The sequence below is a fragment of the Telmatherina bonti genome (genome assembly GCF_933228915.1).
Source record: "Telmatherina bonti genome assembly, chromosome: 19".
NCBI lineage: Eukaryota > Metazoa > Chordata > Actinopteri > Atheriniformes > Telmatherinidae > Telmatherina > Telmatherina bonti.
In genome coordinates this window covers 34,149,973-34,173,624 of record NC_136617.1, presented here as the reverse complement: position 1 = coordinate 34,173,624, position 23,652 = coordinate 34,149,973, and the positions used below count along the sequence as shown (strand labels likewise).

General features: G+C 39.2%; 1 protein-coding gene across 1 annotated transcript in view; it reads left to right on the top strand.

Moving 5' to 3' along the window:
- Positions 1-8,541: 8,541 nt before the first annotated feature.
- epb41a (erythrocyte membrane protein band 4.1a) overlaps positions 8,542-23,652 on the top strand; it is a gene marked incomplete at both ends in the record, with an annotated part of 35,587 nt that continues 20,476 nt past the window's right edge. Inside the window, 10 exons of the mRNA XM_079258561.1 lie at positions 8,542-8,859; positions 12,588-12,842; positions 12,957-13,061; positions 13,204-13,246; positions 13,354-13,429; positions 13,977-14,195; positions 14,464-14,551; positions 20,534-20,686; positions 20,777-20,874; positions 22,312-22,487. Of these exons, the coding sequence (XP_079114687.1) occupies positions 8,542-8,859; positions 12,588-12,842; positions 12,957-13,061; positions 13,204-13,246; positions 13,354-13,429; positions 13,977-14,195; positions 14,464-14,551; positions 20,534-20,686; positions 20,777-20,874; positions 22,312-22,487 (1,531 nt within the window). The remainder of the gene's footprint in view (positions 8,860-12,587; positions 12,843-12,956; positions 13,062-13,203; positions 13,247-13,353; positions 13,430-13,976; positions 14,196-14,463; positions 14,552-20,533; positions 20,687-20,776; positions 20,875-22,311; positions 22,488-23,652) is intronic.

The window sequence follows — 23,652 nt, the reverse complement described above, 5'->3', positions numbered from 1 at the left end:
GTACTTGCCTCAGTCGTTGCAGGTATGTAGCTGTGGCAGCTTTCCTTGTGGCTTCTTCATGGTTGCCATTCGCCTGTGCTACGCCCAGGTACTTGTAGCTTTCCTCCACATCTGTTATCCTGCCCTCTGGGAGTGCAATACCCTCCGTATGGATTAACTTCCCTGTCTTTATCATTCGCCCACATTTCTCCAGTCCGAATGACATTCTGATGTGAGTCGATGTCTCGGTCATTCAGAGCGTACATCTTTATGTCATCCATGTCCAGGAGGGGACAGGTGGTGACCCCATTCCTGAGACGGTATCCATAGCCAGTCTTGTAAATTAATTGACTGAGGGGGTTCAGGCCTGTGCAGAACTGCAGCGGGGACAGGGCATCTCCTTAGTTTATTCCACATTTGATTGATACTTGTGCAACGGGCTTGAAGTTGGCCTCCAGGGTGGTCTGCCACAGCCTCATTGCACCAAAGGCTCTTAGAAGGCTGTTGATGTTGTAAAAATTTAGACATTTCAGGTATGCAGAATGGAGTCATAGACTTTCTAGTAATCAAACCAGACAGTGCACAGGTTATGCAGATGTGAAAGTGCAGTTTTGCAGTTTGAATCGACAGTTTTGTCGACCAGCAGCTGGAGTTTAGCTCTTCTTGTTCATTTACCAATGCCTTTCTTTGTCTCCGATATGTATTGATCTGGCCCTTATCTTTGCTCAAATGATCTCTGATGGTAGTTTCCATGTTGTGGAGAGGCAGGTTACTGGCTGATAGTTGGATGGGACTGTTCACATCTTGGGATCTATCAGTATCAGAACTGTTTGTCCTTTGGTCAGCCATTCAGTGTGTGTCCCTTCCCTCAACAGTTGGTTAATTTGTGCCACTAAGCACTCATTAGGCTTGTGAATGATAAAACGATGCAACAACACATTTGGTTCAACAAGTGAGAGAGATGGCTGCATCGGTAGCGACCTCCTCAATTGATATGAAGTTATGAATTCCCAGATGAATCTGTTGTAGAGTCAATGATTGGGTATCGCGAGACTTGTAATCGGTTGGTGACATCACACATCCTCCAACGTCTCTAAAGCAACACGAGAGGTTGCTACCCACAAAACTCTGTAGCTGCCTAGCTGGTATTAGCATGAGTAATAAACAAGTGACAACATGGAAAATGAAGGAGGTGAAGAACAGCGTCAGCATGAGTGATGGATGTTATGATAACCTTAGAAAGATTTTCAATACATCGGGTAAACAAAAATCCAAAATATGGACCATTTTCGGCTGTTAAAAAAAAAGAAGGGAAGCCCGATAGAAACCACACTGATGGTATAATGTGTTGAGCTTTGTTAATGTATAACTGAGAAAATGTCAGTGTTGGAGCAGCTGTTGGGAAAGACTTTAACCTGAGGATCAAACATGTGGATCTATAGATTTTTCTCAAGAAGAAGCTGAAATGAAGAAACCAGCTGAACAGTGATGATGAACAAAGCAGAGGCCTACTGTAAGGGAACTACTTTACTGTGTGTGAGGTAAAACCTAGAATCATTGTTAACTTGCCAGACATCCTGCCACATGAGAAGATAAATGTAGGGCAGCACTTGGGATCAGATTATGTTTCCCAGCTAAAAAAGCAGCAGTTTGATCATTTTTATTTATTTTCTCACATTTTTTACATCAAGTTTTTGTCACTGTGTGTTCTGTGTTGTTGGGATAAGAGTGATGTTTCTGCTTTATCCTTCCTCTCTGGCCTGAGGCCACGTTTCCAGATGACCATTATAAGCTTATTGTGACATGGTTTGTTTACGGGTGTGTAACTTGTTTACACTGAAATGTTGCACCTTTGTTACTTAACTTTAGTGTTTAAAAGACTTTGCTCAGACTGAGATGTTGCACGTTGTTGTTACTGTTCTGTGTCACTTTTACCTCTGCAGTTCCCGTCTAACAATCGACCCAGACTCCATGTCTACAAATAGATACACTGATATGAGATGTTGTTGTTGTTGTTGTTGTTGTTGTTGTTGTCAGTGCAATGAAGCCACAATGCTTGGGGATGTGCGGTCTTTTACATATGTAAGAATAAAATACTGTACTGTCACTTTCATAGAATTATCCTTTTTTTAAAATAAAATAAATATTAACTGTGGAGTCAAATCATATAGTTTTTACATCGTTTAATATCGATTTGTATGAAATCGGTCTGTGATAAAATAATATTGTTTTTTAATCTTGGTATAAAGATGCATATTGAATCGTTTATCACAACAACATGTGCAACCCTGCTGGTCAGTTCAAGTTTCCAAGGTGTCATGGCGGTCTAAGAAGTGAGCCAGTGCCGTACGGCTCTAGGTTAACCCTGATTTTACCTCGTGATGAGAAAATCCAGTGTCGTAGTACAGATCTCAGGTGAGGAAGCACCGTAGTTACTTTAAAGGATGTTCACATAGTGGTGGTGTCCAGCTCCGGTCCTCGAGGGCCACAATCCTGCAGGTTTTCCATGTATCTCTGCTCCAACACACCTGACTCAAACTAATCAGTCATTGTGCAGAACTTCATTGGCTGTTGGATCCATTTAATAGAAGCCAGGTGTGTTGGAGCAGGGATACACTGAAAACCTGCTGGACAGCATCCCTCGAGGACTGACTTTGGGCATCCTTGGCTTAAAGTGTTTCATCAGAAAGAGATGTGCAACCCGAGCACGGATGGAGTGAAGTCAGCTTCTTCATCCAGTAGGCAGGTGCTGACCAGTTCAGACCTGAGATCCTTTACTGGACGTCTGCCACCATGATGGTAACTCAGCCTTGTTCAGGGAGGGAGCTGTCGTCCTCTCTTAGTTTTATAACCACGCTTCACTGTGATCCTTCTCCCACATGTCATTTCAGTACTGTGTTTCTCTAGCCTTGGTGGGCTAGCCAGGAGGTATTACCCTGCCACTGGAAATAGCCTTTAGCTTGTTTAGTGGAAGGTTATTTGCCTTGCCTCTACTTTTGCTTCTGCACCGCCTCAGTTGCACAGCCAATGCCTGGAGTCTTTGTTTGGCAGAGCCTCGTGTATGGACATCTGGCTGTACCTTCTGGGTAGCCCTTACGTGGTCGTACCCCTCTGATAGATCATTACTGAGTTGCCTTGATTTTGGGATGTAATCTCCTCTTCCACATTGCCTCCTTCTTGTCCTTCATATTGATGTTATGTCAGCCAAGCATCTCCAGGATCACTGGCTGAACTGTATACCAGCCTTCTCAGTAGGGTAACTAGCATAGAACCAACAGTTTGCATCCTATGTCCAGTTTGTGTTCCAGGAGCCCATTTGTTTAACATCATTATAAACATGCATCTATATACAGATATAACTTTGTGCTTTTGTAGTTCTTGTTGTTGTTAAGATTTTAAACACAAACTCTAGTTTGCAGTTTCCTTCTGGGATTAAAAAAAGTCTTGTTTTTTATTTCTCTTTCATTCATTTTAGACCGATTTTTAAAAAAAAACTTAATACACACACACACACACACACACACACACACACATATATATATATATATATATATATATATATATATATATATATATATATATATATATATATATACATATACATACATATATATATACAAAGTTGTGTTCATATTATTCATATTTATTCCTACCCTTTTATTAAAGAAGGAAAAAAACAGCTGCCTGTAAAATCAGCTGAAATTGACTAAAGTAATAATAAATAAAAATTTTATGAAAATCATGACATTATTTTCTAATTCCGGTTGAATAGATATATATTTTTAAAAAGCAAACAAACAAGATAATTTATTACATATTCCATCAGTCATAAAGTAATATTTAGTTGAAGAATCCTTTAATGTTTCCGCTCCAGTCAGGTGTTTTCTGTTCCTCTCAGTCAGACTTCTGCACCTGTTGACAGGTATTTTGTCCCACTGTTCAACAGAAAAGTCTCTCATTTGTCCAGGACACATTTGTTTTTTTTTCTTTCTTCAACTAAATTAAATGGAAAAAAAGTGTCTTATTTTACTAAATTATATTTCTGCAAATTTTTACAGCCTTTTCTTTCATGAAAGGGGATGAATACATATGAGCACAACTGTGTATATATATACATATGTGTATATATATATATATATATATATATATATATATATATATATATATATATATATATATATATATATATATATATATATATATATATATATATATATATATGTATGTATATATATAAGTGTCCTTGGGAGTCGGATCCTCTCAGCACTGAACTGTACACAGACTGGATGATAACTTCGGTCTCTCTTCATGAAGTCTTCTCTGCTTCGGTTTCATCTAGGTCAGGCCGATTACTAGTTTTAGTTTGTTTCTGGTGTTTGTGCCAACATGGTGGCCCTCTGGAGGATGGGGTGAGCAGAGTGGATGAAAAAGCCAGCAGCCAACTTCCTCTGGCCTCCACATCTGCACACAGCAGTCTTTAATCCCACACTGTGGCAGATTAACTGTAAAGCTGCTTTCAGTGCTCTGACATGGCTGCCCTGCAGCCACACAGAGAGGCAGAGGTATTTGTGTTGGTCAGGTTTAAAGGCAGTTCATGCTTTCTGCTCATGTAGGACATCAGTTGTGTCATCCTCACCTGGACATGCTTCACGCTGTCCATCTGTAGGTGAACAGGAACGCACAGCACATATTTATGAAGCAGGAATTCTCTATTTACACCAGACTGATTCATATTCATTCAGAAATGGGAACTAAGCTAAACCTGCAGATATTACTACTGAAGGACAACAGATGCTTGTCCAGATGCACCGAGAAAGACTGAGAAGGGCAAGAAAAGCTACACATCTAGCTTTAGCTGCAGCAGAGCCGTGGTGTTTCAGGTTTATGGTGATACAATCAGCTAAAAACCTAGAATCCAACCATCACTCACATGACGTGTTTCTGCTGAAGGCCTGAGCCACATCTCTGAGTTTAGACCACTATCTAGAGGATCTCCTCTCCGTTAGCATCACCTCCCTCTTCCCCCCATCCTAAAGAGCACAGGTAGCTCGGTCCGGCTCCACGCTGCAGTCCGAGCAGGAGGTGATCACCTCTCCTGCATGATCTGAAGATGTCGCTGCTTGATTCATCCTGGTTTACTGTGAAGAGCGTGGATAGAAACATTAATACAGCTAAAATGACAGGAACATGTTGTAGACTCTTAATAACTGGAGCTGCAGCTTTGGGTCTGTTCGGTTCTGGCCAGGGATGTTTTCCTTCTTTTTACTGTTTCAAAGTTAAATTAATTTATCCAGACGTTAATAGTTCATTTCTGAATCTCTTACTATTTGATTTAATCATCCCTTAAAATTCATTTAAATGAAAAAAATGTTGCTTTTTTTGGGGAAATTTTACTGTGATTAAAATGTGATGAATCAAGATTTATTATAAAGTCTGTAATTATTTAGCTGATTTTAATTAAGTCCCATGAAACATGAAACGTCAGCTGCTGCTATGTTTCCATCCTCTCACACACCTGGAGCTCAGAAATCACACAGTTTTCTTTCTGCTTCGTCAGCACTCATGCAGCTATGTTGGCGTCTACTCAACATGAATGCTGTTGGTAGTTTCTCTAAGTTAACGCAGTAACAAGCCAGTTTTATTATTCCACTTATAGTCAGCATCCTTGTAAAACAGGCTCAAGAATAAATCTACAGCTTCAGAACCGTTGTGCTAAAATACTAAATAACTGAAATCAGACTTTATAGATTTCAGATTCAGTATTTTTTGGCCCTTAGTTCTAAAACTATTTTCCCTTCTTTGTATATATTTTTTTAAAACCTGAATGCTGATTTTACACAGAAAATTTTAAAAATGATGCTTGAAAAGTCACAGAGTTAAAACCAGGGATGTTAAAGTCATCTCTCAACTCAACTTCATTTATAAAAACCCTTTAAAACAACAAAAGTTGGGACAAAGTGCTGGACATCAGCCGAAAATCACCAGATAACACAATAAAATAGATCATACAAGGAATAATAAAAAAAAAAAACCCAATAAAACCAATAAAGCCAAAATTAAAACCAAAACATACAGTTGCGCTCATATTTATTCATATTTTTTTTCATATTCTTTCATTAAAGAAGGAAAAAAACAGCTGCCTGTAAAATAAGCTGAAATTGACTAAAGTAATAATAAATAAAAATTTTATGAAAATCATGACATTATTTTCTAATTCTGCTTCAATACAAATATTTTTTAAAAGCAAACAAATAAGATAATTTATTACATATTCCATCAGTCATAAAGTAATATTTAGTTGAAGAATCCTTTAATGTTTCCGCTCCAGTCAGGTGTTTTCTGTTCCTCTCAGTCAGACTTCTGCACCTGTTGACAGGTATTTTGTCCCACTGTTCAACAGAAAAATGCTGTAATTTGTCCAGGACACATTTGTTTGTTTTGGGGTTTTTTTTTGTCTTCATCTCAATTAAATGAAAAAACAGTGTCTTATATTACTAGATTATATTTTTGCAAATTTTTAGTTCTTGTTCCTTTTTTAAGTCTCCAGTTATTTAAGTGACTGTTGTAAATTCAGCTTTTCTTTAATGAAAGGGGATGAAGACATATGAGGACAACTGTAGCACACTGTCCAGAAGCAGACTGGGTTAAAAGCCAAGGAATAAAAATGGGTCTTTAAAAAGTTTTAAAACTGGACAGCCTGTCTAATGTGTTATTGTTGCCATAATAAGAGTACTGTAGTTTTTCAGTTGACAGAGGTAATACGTTGATTTTAATGAATAAAAAATGTTAAATTGATGAATACCTTAGATTGAACTGTGTATGGAGTGATAAATGTTATGAGTTTTAAATATGATATTTCCATTCTTCTCTTCTGAAGTGTTTATTATTGACTTATTTAAGAAAAGCTTTGAAGGTTAAATTAGACAAGTACAAAGTTTAAACTGATTTTTATCAAGTTTTTATGAGCAGCGTTACATCACTGTAAAACTTCACTAATCACATGAATACAATAAAAACTGATAGTGAGGAATTAAGAAGCCATGTGAACCGATCACAACTGCGTAGACATTCCCGACACTCCATCTCTGATCATCGCCTGCTCTACCCGTACAGCTCTACCACCTGGTTTGACGGTCCATCTGAACGCTGTCGCAGCAGGGTGACTGCCACATGGCGGGACCCAACATGCAGACAGATTGGAGGAATGCACCACAGTTTATCGCTTGAGTTTGGATGGAATATAAATTAGTATTTCTGTCCAGGAAACGTCTCACTAGGAGGAGAAGAAGATTGGAGAAGTCCAATATGAAGTTACTGACTGAGGAACTGTTGGGAAATATGGCTGACTGCGTCCAGAGGTGGTTGACAGGCTGGAGAGGGTAGTTCAAGGCTCCAAGAGCGGCGAGAAAAAGTAAGACAGCAGGCCAAGCAGGCAGGTGGGTCGGCTGGTGGTGGTTCTTTAACTGGTTGGGTGGATCCAGGTGAGGCCAGGTAGCGGTTAACTCAATCACTTGGAGCACACAGACTTCTGGAAGGAGCCGGATTTACCACAGATACTGTGAGACAACCTGGCAGAGACTGGAGCTCCTGCCGCTCCTTAAACAGCCAGATGAGCTGCAGGTGTGCTGCATCAGCGCTCCAGAGTCCGCCCTGAACCTCCAGGAAGCCTGCTCAGCTAAAACCCCACCGCCAGGAGCAAATCATGACATATTCCGCTGTTAGCCGATGTGGCCGCCCACACCCACATGGAGGAATGAAACATATCAGACCATGACAGATGAGAAGAGGGTTCACTAAACACAACTAAACACAAGCATCGTCCTACCGAGTGCATCAGCGCTTCTTTAACACAGTAGCCCTTAAAAAAAATATCTTTCCAGCCAAGTACCCCCTAACCACAGCAAACTATCCTTGGTTAAGAAAAAACATGAAATACAGAACTTTGTCATGTGTGTTTGGTTTATTAAACTTTAACCGTCTCTACTACGCTTCAACCAGGACTCCATTGTTTGTGTTGTCAAGGCAACAGTGACTGACGGATATGCTTTGGCTCATGTTGGGAAGTGGGATTTTGGAAGGAATAAAATTATATAAATCTAAATGTAAATTCAGTTTATAAGAATGTTATAAACAAAATCATAAAAAGATAAATGTTTATGATAAGTTTCACATACTCCCTGGAATGCCTTGAAGTATCTCCATTCAGTCAGTAACTGAACATCAGTAGCATATATACTATTTATATTCTGAATTTATATTTGCACGTTTCAGTAGTCTTTGTGGGTTTTTTTTGTTACTTTCTAAGTAAATAAAAATATACCAAGTTGGTTTCTATTTAAGCTCACTGTCTGGATAATCCCTTAACCCCACGATTTATTTATTAATACAGAGTAAATAGAAAAAAATAGATAAATTAGGAAGTAAACAAATAAAAATTAAAAAATAAATATAGATTAAATTAAATAAAATGAGAATATAATAAAATAGACTAGAAACAATTTAAAACAAATGTGCGATTCTGGTGGTTAATTTTCTCTTTCCTCCGTCTCAGCAGCTGTTGCCATGACCACAGATGAGGTGGAAAGTCACCAGAAGAAGCCGAAGCAGGAGGAAGCTGGCCAGGACGCTCGGCCGCCGTCTCCTGAGGATGAGCAGCTACGGCTTCGGAACCGGAACTCTGCTGGCCGCGGTCTCTCACGTCTGTTTTCATCCTTCCTTAAAAGGCGTTCACAGTGCGAGAGTGAAGGCGGGGAGCGGGGGAACGCAGAAGAAGAAGAAGCTAAAGCTCCAATCGCTGACCCTGAGCCTGAACTAAGGATAGAGGGAGAGGTTGCACTGGACCAGCACTCTGTCAGCAGCACTGAGGCTCAGGTCAGTCAGAGGTGGAACAGGGTGGACAGGTTTCACACACTGTAATAGTATTTTACAGATATCCTTCCACATCCTATTTGAATCTTTTAAATGTGGATACCTTGTGTCTGATACTTGGGGAATCCATATGTTATCATGATTATTAATTAAATTACCTCAAACAATGCAATCTCTAATCTGCAGGTACTTCCATAAAATTATTTTCTTTAATATATAAAACATGCGTTCTAGATAAGCACCCCATCTGTACATAGATCACCCTCATTTCCCATCCATTGCTTCCAGTAAACAGAGGGGTTGAACCATAATGTAGAGAAATGTGGTCTGTCATAAATGAGCCATGGGAGAGGATGTCTTACTACTTCCTCCATCTTCATCGAGCTCGGGTTTGTTTCTCTTTCTTCGCAGTATTTGGCCGATTTGTACGTAGCGGCTTGTCACAACGAGCTGTTGGGACTGTACGGTGGGTTTATAGAATAATGATGGCAAACTTTTGGGTGATTGGTTTAATGTGTTTAATCTTGTAAGAGAAGTGGTAAAATGAGAACAGGGTTTATTGTTTTGATTTATTGGTTCACGATTTTTGTTGCGTGTATGTAGAAAACCTGGAGTCTTCCATATTATGCTCACCTGTAAAGATAAGGAGTAAGGAATGGAGAAAAGACACAACAGGTGTTCAGACGCCTTTTAATGGTTCAGTTAAGTGGATGGTTGACCTTTAAGGTCCATGTTGCCTCGGTTGCCCGTACCTGCCGATATGCTCTCTACAACATCAAGAGAATCAGACGTACCTGACAGAACACACGACTCAGCGGTTGGTTCAGGTTCTGGTCATCTTACACATCGATTACTGCAATTCCCTACTGGCAGGTCTGCCTGCATGCTCTGTTAAACCTCTGCAGATGATCTTTAAGACACTGGGCTCACTGGGCTGATCTTCGCTAGCTTGCTTCTCACCACTGCACCCTTAAAATGTTAGCTTCACTGTTATTCAAAATTTCTCTGAAAGACTAACATCTGGCCACTTAATATTAAGTTTTAATGCATCAAAAGTACTTATATCCTGACAAGTGGAGGAGTATATTTCAAATTCATGTGAAAGAGGCGCTGTTGGCTCCAGGACTTCTCATCTTTCTCGGACAGCGGTGGGCAACTCCGGTCCTCGGGGTCCGCAGTCCTACATGTGTTGGGAGTTTCCCTGCTGCAACTCAGCTGCTGCAAATCAGTGGGTAAATAGCAAACTAGTGCAGTTTGATATCAAGCTCTGCAGCAGTCTGCTAATTAGGTCTGATGTGAGTCAGCTGTGTTGCAGCAGGGAAACTACCAATATTTGTAGGACTGCGGCCATCGAGGACCGGAGTTGCCCACCCCTGTTCTAGGATGTTCCTTGTGAATCCTTGTATCAATGGTCTTATTCTGTCACTACCAAGCAGCAACCTCCTGCGGTTAAAAGTGAAGCCTATGTGGAAGTGCAGAAAACTGCAGTTCCCCCTTCATCCACTAGGGGCTGCAAAACAGAGTAAATCCCCATAGACTCCCATGTTAAAATGACCAACTTCACAGCAGAAATAAACATGTTTACAGTAGGAATAAACATGTTTACAGCAGGAATAAACATGTTTACAGCAGGAATAAACATGTTTACAGCAGGAATAAACACGTTTACAGCAGATATAAACATGTTTACAGCAGAAATAAACATGTTTACAGCAGGAATAAACATGTTTACAGCAGGAATAAACATGTTTACAGCAGGAATAAACACGTTTACAGCAGATATAAACATGTTTACAGCAGAAATAAACATGTTTACAGCAGATATAAACATGTTTACAGCAGGAATAAACATGTTTACAGCAGATATAAACATGTTTACAGCAGATATAAACATGTTTACAGCCTGGTTCAAAAATCCATTTTAGGTTTAATAGGTCAGGTTTACCTTCATGACAACTGTGGGGGGAGTGAATTTTTTTCTAACTCGCCCGTTTAAAAGTAATTTAATCTTGAATTTTGGCATATTTAAGGGCGTGTCCTTTTGATTGACAGGTACCCGATCTCCCGCTTTAAGTAAGAAGAACGTAGAACAACCGCGGTTTTTTGCTGGTTAACAACGTGACTTGGCTTTGGCCCGCTTATCTCCGTTAGCTGGTTAGCTTCAGGTTAGCTCAGTAACCTTTTAGCTACATGCAACTTGGAGTCTGCTCGATGTCAATCATCCACCATCCGCCCATCTTTTTATATACAGTCTATGGACACTACACAGATGTCATGACCATATGTGGAGGTTGGAATAAAAATGGAAGCTTTGTTTTTCAGTTAAGCTTCTCTTGAAAAACATCCTTTCAGTACAATATCCATACTACAACTGATATCACAGCAATCCTGTCCTTCTCCCATCTATTTGCATCATCATGAAACCAGCTGAGCTCCTGTCAAGACACAGACTCGTCATTTGTAATGCTTCAGAGTTGGAGACAGGACTTCAGATAAATGGAGAAAACATATATATATATATATATATATATATATATATATATATATATATATATATATATATATATATATATATATATATATATGTATAATGTATATGTATATATAAATCCATCCTCCACCCTTACGATACCAAATTAAACATTCAGACAGAATAAAATATCCCAACAACATTGTCTAAATGTAAACATAACACATCACAGGAAGTAAAACATATAGCTTGGAATTGGAGGGTATCTATCACAAAGGTGAATATAGTCCTGAATGTGAATTTCCCATGAGCCTTTGCGGTCTTTGGATTGTTGGTCTGATATCTGTTAATCTGGAGAAAAGAGTAAGTCATTAGAACACTAAAGCCATGCCATATTGTTGAACCATGTGAGTAGAAAAGTATGAAACTAAACTGAGATTACCCTAGAACACAAGAAGTCAGACCCCCCTCCCCCAAACACACCTTTACACGCACACATACACACCTTTACACGCACACACACACACCTTTACACGCACACACACACTTTTACACACACACACACACACACCTTTACACACACACACACACCTTTACACGCACACACACACCTTTACACGCACACATACACACCTTTACACACACATACACATACACACCTTTACACACACATACACACCTTTACACACACACACACACACACCTTTACACGCACACACACACCTTTACACGCACACATACACACCTTTACACACACATACACACCTTTACACACACATACACATACACACCTTTACACACACATACACATACACACCTTTACACACGCACACTCCTTTACACACACACACACACCTTTACACATACATACACATACACACCTTTACACACACATACACATACACATCTTTACACACACATACACATACACACCTTTACACACACACACACACACACACACACCTCCGGGATTACAGTCACACAAGAACAGAAAACAGCCTCTCCCTTGACGAACACATTATTATTTGTCTCAGCTGGAAAATGCGTCCTGCTGGTGTCGAACTGACTTCAGAACTAAATTAAAAAATACTGAAACAGATTTATTACCACTCCCAATTAAAACGATAATTAGAAATGATACAACTCATAAAGAGCTTAAGAAGACTATTATATTTTCCATGTTCCTTTTCTCCAGATGGATTCCAGCAGCTGCAGTACAAGTTCTGACAGGAAATAAGTCATTAAAGTGGTGCTGTTGGTGTTTCTTCAGGTAGAGAAGAAAGAAGCCGAGGAGGACAAGGGGGGAAAGGACAAGGAGAACAATGATGGAAAAGAAGAGGAAGTTGTCTTGGAGAAAGAGGAGGAAAAGGAGAAGGAGTCTGGCGCTGAAGGAGAGGAAAAGGGAGAGAAGAAGGAGAAGACAACGGAGGTGGAAGCCAAGCTGCCCAGAGTGCCACGCCGACCGAAGACCATGCAGATCAAAGTCACCCTCCTGGACGACACTCTGTATGAGTGTGAGCTGGATGTAAGAATGCTTCTCATCTACTGTAATTCTACTGTTTTTATTTGTACTGTTAGCAGCCAGGATTTAACATATTTCTAAATGGATATGTAAACTTTATATTCGGATGTGTTTTAGAAACATGCCAGAGGCCAGGAGCTGTTCATGAAGGTTTGCGATCACCTCAATTTGCTGGAGAAAGACTACTATGGCCTGGCCATCTGGGAGACCCCCACCATGAAGGTCAGCTTCATCCGTTCATCATCCTCCAACAATTCCTTCTTTAGTATTTAATTTACACACGAGTAATGTTCCTCATATGTAGATATTCTTAGATTAATCATTAGAAAAGATGCTCATGTGTTTATTTTTATTTTGCAATCAGACTTGGATGGACCTGACCAAAGAGATCCGCAGGCAGGTACAAGGTGAGTGTGACGGCAGATACACACCTCGACGTCAGACGCCTTCTTTACATGTTTTTATTCAGTATTTACTGACTCCTGTCAAATCCATGTCTCTTTTCTTTCTTAAGGTGCCAACTATAATTTTACTTTCAATGTGAAATTCTATCCACCGGACCCGGCGCAGCTGTCAGAGGACATAACCAGGTACTTTTATGCTTTTATTAATTAAGTAACAGAAATTCATTTGTTTATTTGGGCATTTTTTAAAAGAAAAAATCATCAAGATTGATTAAATTCAGTTCATAACATGGCTTACATGGGAAAGATAAAAGAAAGCCAAGATGAAGGATCAAACCAAACTGCTGGGACTCCACATCCGCTCTCTGGCTCACGGTGACGTGTTCGGGCTCACAAGAGTCTGAAAATAACCCACAGACATAAAATGACCACATTTATCCTGTCTTTTTGTACCTGTTGTTACAATACCTGGATCTACCTGTTGTTCTGCGAGGGCCTGACATCTGCAGTGAAAAGTGAAAATCAGAACACTCGTTCATCCCTTTGCTGTTGTCATAGCGACGACGATAACCTTTTGTCTCCCTGTACCCGCTCTAACCTTCATCTCACACAGAAACCCCCTCAGCAGCAGAAAGTCCACAGATTTGTCTTCATTCCAAGTTAATTATCGTCTCTGTGAACTCTGATCCACACGGTCTACGTTAAATAAAACGAGAGATTTTCTCCACCTCAGGTACTACCTCTGTCTCCAGCTGCGGAAGGACATCCTTCAGGGCCGACTTCCCTGCTCCTTCGTGACCCTGGCGCTCCTTGGCTCGTACGCCTTGCAGTCTGAGCTTGGCGAGTATGACCCGGAGGTGCATGGCAACGAGTATGCTAAGGAGATGAAGATGGCCCAGGGTCAGACGAAGGAGCTGGAGGACAAAATGATGGAGCTGCACCACACATACAGGTCTGAATCAGCCGGTGGTCCTCCACTTCTTCACTTCACTGGTTCAACAGAGGTGTTAAACATTTTACTAACGGTACAGAACATGTGAAGCATGCGGTACAGATGCTATTGCTGCGTCGCAGGTCCTCAGCATCAGCAGAGTGGCGGACATAGCTGGATTACAAGTTCAAATGAAAACAGGAACAAAAGAGAAATAAGTGTATTTTGCACAACTACACTAAAAGATTTATTTTGTCTTGGTTTGTTTCTTCCTCTGTCGTTGTGGCAGGTCCATGACTCCAGCCCAGGCAGATCTGATGTTCCTGGAAAATGCCAAGAAACTGTCCATGTATGGAGTGGACCTCCACCAGGCAAAGGTGAGCCCTGACGGCCGCCACCTGAAAAATCCACCATTAAAACCTAAACCAGCGGCTTGTCTCTGCAGACACGGCGATGAACGGACGTTCATCATCTCTCTGTTGTGTCTTTAAGTCTTGGTAGTCCAGACCAAGTTTCTAGACGTTCCTTCCAGAGACGGATGTGAGCTGCGTCTAGAACAGTTTACGTAACTAAAACGTCATGAGACACCTCCTGTGTGATCAACGTTACAGTTTTCATGCAGAATAAAAAGAGGGACGTCCACATTTGGACAGAGTGGACAGACGCGTTGAGGGAAGACATTTGTGTTAAACTGGACTCTGAAGACAGAAGGTGGTCTCAGGTTTCCTACAAAGCAGACTTAATATTCTTCAAGAGGTTTCATACATGGGTCTTCATGTCATTTCTAAAACACTGGATAGGATCTAGACTAAAGCTCTACGCCCAAACGCTGGAACTGTCTGGTGAAACGAGTCCAGATTTATAAAACCGTGCCACAACGTTTACGGTTCCACCTCTTGTTCCGTCCTCTACAGCAGGGATCCCCAATCCAGGTCCTGGAGGACCGGTGTCCTGCAGGTGTTCCAGCTGTCCCTGCTGCAACACACCTGATTCAGATCAATGTGTATTCAGCAGACATGTGCAGAGCTGGTCTGAGTCTGGTGTGTTCGGACACCGGGGGTTTGGGGATCCCTGCTCTGTAAATGTCCGATGCAAAGCTCCTCGTGTTAGAGATGTTCAAACAACCAGCTGATCTGTTATTTCATGGTTTATAATCAGTGTTATTTCATGGTTTATAATCAGTGTTATTTCATGGTTTATAATCAGTGTTATTTCATGGTTTATAATCAGTGTTATTTCATGGTTTATAATCAGTGTTATTTCATGGTTTATAATCAGTGTTATTTCATGGTTTATAATCAGTGTTATTTCATGGTTTATAATCAGTGTTATTTCATGGTTTATAATCAGTGTTATTTCATGGTTTATAATCAGTGTTATTTCATGGTTTACAATCAGTGTTATTTCATGGTTTACAATCAGTGTTATTTCATGGTTTATAATCAGTGTTATTTCATGGTTTATAATCAGTGTTATTTCATGGTTTATAATCAGTGTTATTTCATGGTTTATAATCAGTGTTATTTCATGGTTTATAATCAGTGTTATTTCATGGTTTATAATCAGTGTTATTTCATGGTTTACAATCAGTGTTATTTCATGGTTTATAATCAGTGTTATTTCATGGTTTATAATCAGTGTTATTTCATGGTTTATAATCAGTGTTATTTCATGGTTTATAATCAGTGTTATTTCATGGTTTATAATCAGTGTTATTTCATGGTTTATAATCAGTGTTATTTCATGGTTTATAATCAGTGTTATTTTATGGTTTATAATCAGTGTTATTTCATGGTTTATAATCAGTGTTATTTCATGGTTTACAATCAGTGTTATTTCATGGTTTATAATCAGTGTTATTTCATGGTTTATAATCAGTGTTATTTCATGGTTTATAATCAGTGTTATTCCATGGTTTATAATCAGTGTTATTTCATGGTTTATAATCAGTGTTATTTCATGGTTTATAATCAGTGTTATTTCATGGTTTATAATCAGTGTTATTTTATGGTTTATAATCAGTGTTATTTCATGGTTTATAATCAGTGTTATTTCATGGTTTATAATCAGTGTTATTTCATGGTTTATAATCAGTGTTATTTCATGGTTTATAATCAGTGTTATTTCATGGTTTATAATCAGTGTTATTTCATGGTTTATAATCAGTGTTATTTCATGGTTTATAATCAGTGTTATTTCATGGTTTATAATCAGTGTTATTTCATGGTTTATAATCAGTGTTATTTCATGGTTTATAATCAGTGTTATTTCATGGTTTATAATCAGTGTTATTTCATGGTTTACAATCAGTGTTATTTCATGGTTTATAATCAGTGTTATTTCATGGTTTATAATCAGTGTTATTTCATGGTTTATAATCAGTGTTATTTCATGGTTTACAATCAGTGTTATTTCATGGTTTATAATCAGTGTTATTTCATGGTTTATAATCAGTGTTATTTCATGGTTTATAATCAGTGTTATTTTATGGTTTATAATCAGTGTTATTTCATGGTTTATAATCAGTGTTATTTCATGGTTTATAATCAGTGTTATTTCATGGTTTATAATCAGTGTTATTTCATGGTTTATAATCAGTGTTATTTCATGGTTTATAATCAGTGTTATTTCATGGTTTATAATCAGTGTTATTTCATGGTTTATAATCAGTGTTATTTCATGGTTTATAATCAGTGTTATTTTATGGTTTATAATCAGTGTTATTTCATGGTTTATAATCAGTGTTATTTCATGGTTTATAATCAGTGTTATTTCATGGTTTATAATCAGTGTTATTTCATGGTTTATAATCAGTGTTATTTCATGGTTTATAATCAGTGTTATTTCATGGTTTATAATCAGTGTTATTTCATGGTTTATAATCAGTGTTATTTTATGGTTTATAATCAGTGTTATTTCATGGTTTATAATCAGTGTTATTTCATGGTTTATAATCAGTGTTATTTTATGGTTTATAATCAGTGTTATTTCATGGTTTATAATCAGTGTTATTTCATGGTTTATAATCAGTGTTATTTTATGGTTTATAATCAGTGTTATTTCATGGTTTATAATCAGTGTTATTTTATGGTTTATAATCAGTGTTATTTCATGGTTTATAATCAGTGTTATTTCATGGTTTATAATCAGTGTTATTTCATGGTTTGTAATCAGTGTTATTTTATGGTTTATAATCAGTGTTATTTCATGGTTTATAATCAGTGTTATTTCATGGTTTATAATCAGTGTTATTTCATGGTTTACAATCAGTGTTATTTCATGGTTTATAATCAGTGTTATTTCATGGTTTACAATCAGTGTTATTTCATGGTTTACAATGACAAACACGGAGAAAATAGCAAAGCTTAATAACTGTTGTTTCGTGAGGTGGAGAGCTGAAATGTTTTGCTGGATTTCCACAGTAGTGGTGTGAGAAATTAAAGGCTGGTCTGCTTCTGGAGGATGATGGGTGATAAATACTGTCCTGCAGAGAAATAATGTATGAATTGGAAGAAATGAGACATTTCTGACCATTCATTAATTCATCATCCGAACGGCTTCGTGCGATGAAGGGTCGCGGGGAAGCTGGAGCCTATCCCAGCAGTCTTTGGGTGAAAGGACATTTCTGAGAATACGTCAGAAATTTCAAACATGTTAAAAGAACAATTGAACCAAATTACTGTAAACATGATATTTTATTCTCCGTTACGTAAAAACGTCACACGTCTCATCGTTTGTGTTACCATACCTGTTTGTTCGGAGTTCACTTCCGCATTTCGACACTGGTCAGGTGTTAATAAACCGTTGTAAAGTTGTTTACAAACATCTAAAAACACCAGAAGAAGTAGAAGAATAAAACCAGAAAGTTTTAACTTCTGTGTTTTCGTTGGGAGCTTTTTATTAAAGGATTTCTACGTCATCTTCTTCCTCTTCTTCTCTGGTTTGTTCCTTTCTGGTTGCATGCCAGCGATACGACAAGGCAACCTCCGTTTTAGTCAACCTTTATCCTCAAACGAAAGATATTTTACAAATAAACATGACATCATACAATACAAACAGCACCAACAGGGAGTTCACAATAAATATCACATATAAAGAACTTGACAAACATAACTAAAAAATATTCGCTGAAAAAATGAGAAATTTTATTTAGTAATAAGAACCATAATATTTTTAATATGAGCGGCTGTGTCATGAAAAATGTTTCTACATTTTTTACAGACAGTCATAAAAAGAATGAAACTGCTCATAAAACAAAGTTATGATTTGGTTCAGTCTGGATAAATCTTTATGGAATTTATCCAACAAACCCTGAAGTTTTATTACTTTATCAACTTTCTCATTATTACCTTTAACATTTCAGCATAAAACTTTATGAGAATCCCAAATCAACAGACATTTGAAGGAAACATCCGTAAAACAAGTTAAAGACTTTTCTGCTGTTTTGCAGAAAGAACAACCATGAACATCAGGTCTGGATTTACTGATGAATTATTTACAGGGATAATATCTATGCAGGAGCTTAATGTGTGTTTCTTTAACTTTATTGAGGACAAAACATGTATTTAGTTCAGTCCCAACGTTGATACTGAAGTCAGAAAAGATCACACTTTAATAATTAAATGAGTTTGGATACAGAGGACTGATCTAATGTGAGGAAGAGTGCTCCTCATCCTCAGGAAGCAGGAGTCATTCCTGGGAAGGTGTGGAAAGAACAGGCGTTCTACTAGACTAGTAGGAATACGGTTCAGATGCACAGAGTGAGATACAGTCCTGCGGAAAAGTATTTGCCCCCACTTTCTTAATATTTTGCAAATTTGTCACTTAAATGTGTCAGATCATCGCACACATTTTAATATTAGACCAAAAAATACTTTTTTTTATTTGAAAATCTTGGGAAAAAATAAATATAATCATCATGAAAAAGAAGACAAATTTGTTTTAATGCATTTGTTGTTTTCAGGTTCTTGGTTGGCTGAGTGTGATGAGCAGATTAGACACTGATGAGGTTCCAGTTCATCACAAGCAGAGATAAATAATGAAAATATGACATAAACCGGCAGTGTTAGGCTTATGTAATGACATGCAGAGAGGAACAATGTTCAGATTAATGTGGCTCTTAATGTGATTCAGCTTCACCTGCTGCAGGAAAACAAACAGCACAGGTGTCAAGAATAGCTTCTGACTTTAGAGTATCATAAATCACATGAAACTCATCAGATTTTCCATCAGAAATCAGGTCAGTCTGTTTGAGCCGGACGTGAAGGACGACCATGTTTCAGAGCTGCCCTCCTGTGGAGGGATGGGAGGAGTGCAAAGCAGCCAAACCGCCACATAAATGCACAAATCTCACTGAATTTAATCCAGAACCTAGTTTCTTACTTTTTCAGCCTCAAACATTGTTTATTTCTCTCTCTGAAGTCGTCTCTCACAGACAAACACGTCCTGCTTTCATGTAAATATGTTGTGGTTCGATCAAAATTCTGCTCCATCTTCTTCCACTCAGACGACTTCTCTCCGTTCATGTCTGTTCCTCCCTGCCAAGCAAAGTTATTGTCATGCTTTTATACCCTTTTTCCATTCAAAGATTAATTCATCAGTTTATCTTCTAAGATAAAAGCACATGACACCAGAGACTGGTAGGCTCCAGCAAATGTTTTATTTCAACGATGCTGTCTGCAGGTGACTTAACTCATATTCTGCAGTAGAATAAAATGAAATAAAAACTGACAGCATCCCTTCTGAAGCATTTTCTCTCTTCAGAAACATGAACCTGCACACAGCAGAAGGAAAGATTCATGGTTTGGGTTCTCTTAAAGTGGTAATGTTTAAACTGGAGCTGCGTTTCTATTGGCTGGAGGAGGTTTGACAGCATGTTTTCACTACAAACCAGCATTATGAAGAAAAAAATCCCACTCTCAAAGAGCAGAGAAGGAGTCTAAGTCGAAGAGAAGAACTCCAAGTTATGGGAGGAACAACGTGTGAACAGAGGGACAACATATTTTACATAAAAGTTTCTGAGTGTGAGAAAAGCCTTTATAGTCAGAGCAGAAAAATGTCTGAAGCTGCAGGTAAATCAAGTAAGAAATCAAATAAAAAACTCAGTTCTTGATTAAAAAATAGGACTATATCTTCGTACACATAGAAAGATACATTTGGATTACATGTTTACTTCTGTTTATGGTCCCCTCTAAGTATTTATTATTCGAGTCTGTGAGGGAATTTCTCTGAGCTGAAGACCCAAAAACTGAGAATGAACAGACTGAACAGGAGTCAGAAGGGTCAATGTCCTCTTGGTCTATGTGCCATGTGGATCCATGTTCCTGTGAGTCGGAGACTAACTCTGTCTTCTCTATCAGGATCTGGACGGTGTGGACATCATGCTGGGAGTGTGCTCTGGTGGTCTGATGGTTTACAAAGACAAGCTGAGGATCAACCGCTTCCCCTGGCCCAAAGTCCTCAAGGTCTCCTACAAGCGCAGCAGCTTCTTCATCAAAATACGACCATCAGAGGTAGACCACCTGCCAAGAGCTTCATTTCTGACCCTGTAGAAGCATCTCGGATTTGTTCTGTCCGTTAAAAGTTAGCCTTTATCTCAACAGGTGGAACAGTACGAGAGTGCAATCGGCTTTAAGCTGCCAAATTATAAAGCTGCCAAGAAGTTATGGAAAGTGTGCGTTGAACATCACACCTTCTTCAGGTAAGATTTCTTCTTCTTCTTCCAGCTAGCCTCCTCCCAACGTAACAACACGCTACAGTTTCTGATAAATTTAACACCATTAGATAACAAACATCATGAGGCACCAAACAAGGCAAAAATGAACAAATTGTTTAAATAAAGATGATTTCTCTTGGTTTATAGAATATTGTGTCCTTTTTGCTTTGTGCCACTCGCACTGTGGGTCTGGAATTGGACCTCATTTGGAAATGAAATGAGGCTCCCATCTCTGAGGCCTGCACACAGTGAGCCGGATCGACAAACATGTACATGTACAAACTCACTGCACATGCAAAAAATGTACAAACTGATTTACTAACAGCATGCACTGAGGGTTGCATCTTTCCATTCATCCAGCATGTCTGCCGCAATAAATATGTGATATAAGGGGGGTTCACACGCTATTCTGTGTGTTGGAAAGAGAAAATGTAAATATATTAATTTAGCACCTGCAATAACCACCTGTTTTATTAAATGCCAGTAGGATATTTCTATTGTTTGCATATTGTCTTTATACTGTCTTTCTACTTCACTCACTGTTCACATTGTTTTACTGTTCGCCTTTAATGTAGGTAGGTAACCGCTGGTGGCCCCCAACCCAACTCATGAAACTCAAGTAATATAAACTTTTTCATAAATTTGCTCCCACACAGCATTTATTGTGTGGCAGTTAGATTTCTCTGCTGTAGGTCATGTTTTCTCTCCAAACTCGCCATGCTGGAAACCACTAAATGCGCACATTTCATATCCATTTACGCAATCCCTCTTATCAAATATCCTGCAAACCGGGGTTCAGTCCCATGTGCAAAATTCTAGATTGCTCATGCAAATTACTACTTGCAAACAGGGCCGGATTAAAAGGGCACAGGCCCCTGGGCCCAGAGTGTTCCAGGGGCCCCCTTCCCCACCGCAACATTGTGAAAATTGTGAATGATACACTATGAAACAACATTTTTAACATCTCTCAGCCAATACACAATACAATAGAAATACAATAGACACTGTTGTATTACTATGTAGATTTTATGTTAATTTTTTTTCATGTCCAAACTGCTGGTGTTTGCCCTGCATGGGCCCCTGGATAATGCCCATTGGATAATCCGACCTTGTTCGCAAATCAGAATCTCAGTAGACTGGGCCCAATGTGTTCTCAGCCAGCAGTGTTGCTGGCCAGAGGTGAATAGAGTAGAAGTAGAAGTAAAATTAAAGTAGAAGTCCTGCCATGTTTTTGGATCTACCGATGCGTCTAGAACAGGTGTTTTCACTAAAAGGCTCGCCTACCTGCAGTGGAGCTGAGCTGATTAAATTCACCTGGTTTAGTGACCGGTTGGAAAGGGCTGCCGGACAGTACTTGTCCTTTCTACACCTCTGTTGCTGGCTGACCTGGAGTCAGATAAAGCTTAAGTTTTCTGTCTACAGGCTGACTTCCACTGAAATGGCCACTACTCCCAGGAAGTTCCTGGCACTGGGCTCCAAGTTTCGTTACAGCGGACGGACTCAAGCTCAGACCAGACAGGCCAGCTCACTAATTGACCGACCAGCTCCGCTGTTTCAGCGCACCTCCAGCAAGAGGAACTCCCGCAGTCTGGATGGAGGTACACTCATTTTCCTTATAGTCGAGGTCGAAATTGCATTTCCCTTAACCCACAGTGTACATTAGATGAATATAAAAAATACTATAAATATATAAAAATATAAAACACAACGTACATTTTTACAATAATATGCAATAATATACAAACAACAACAGGTCATATACCATTATAAATACAGTATATGTATTATAAACACTGCAAAATGCTAATAGCAGCAGTAATTGTTTAAATAAGCAGAGAAATTGTGTGCTGTGTGTTTGGGTTTAAGACAACCAAACCAGAAAACACCATGAGCCACCTGTTTATCCCAGTTCAGCAGTGGGGAACAACACCGCCAAACCGGGAACCACATGAACCCAGAAGAACCCAACATGACATAAGAACCCAACGTTACATATATGATACATACAGAGACATTTGGTATCACTTTATAGTGCAAACTATCTTTGAAATATCACATTGTAATAAACTATTAATATCCTTAAAAAATTGGGTACTTTTTTATTTTACATTTTGTTAAAGGGACCTCACATTAAAATATGAACTTATCTTACTATTTTTTCATTTTTTATCATGGTGGAGTAATTTGCGTGTCCTAAAGATCCTAGCAGCTATGTTGTCGGGGGCTTTATGCCCCTGGTAGGGTCACCCATGGCAAACAGGTGTGTAGGGGAGGGACCAGACCGAGTGCAGCTCAAAGACCCCTATGATGACAACGACCAAGGGTGGAAATTTTCCCTAGTCAGGACACGGGTCACCGGGGCCCCCTCTAGAACCAAGCCTGGGGGTGGGGCAAGAGAGTAAGCGTCTGGTGGCCGGGCCTTTGCCCGTGGGGCCCAGTCGAGCTCAGCCTGAAAAGGTTACATGGGCCTCTCCTCCTGTGGGCTCACCACTGTGGGAGGAGCCGTAGGGGTCGGGTGCAATGTGAGCTGGGCCGCAGCAGGAGGCGGCGACCCTGGTGGTCCGATCCCCAGCAACCTGAGCTTGTGCACGAGGCTGAGCGGTTCTGGATAGATATAGTTGGACTCAACTTAACGCATGGCATGGGCTCTATAAGCAGTACCCACGAGAATGGGTTGGACCTTCTTCCACACTGGAGTTGCTCATGGTGAGAGGCGCCAAGCAGGTCTGGCAGGCCCAAACGTGCTGCTGACCTCAACTCAGG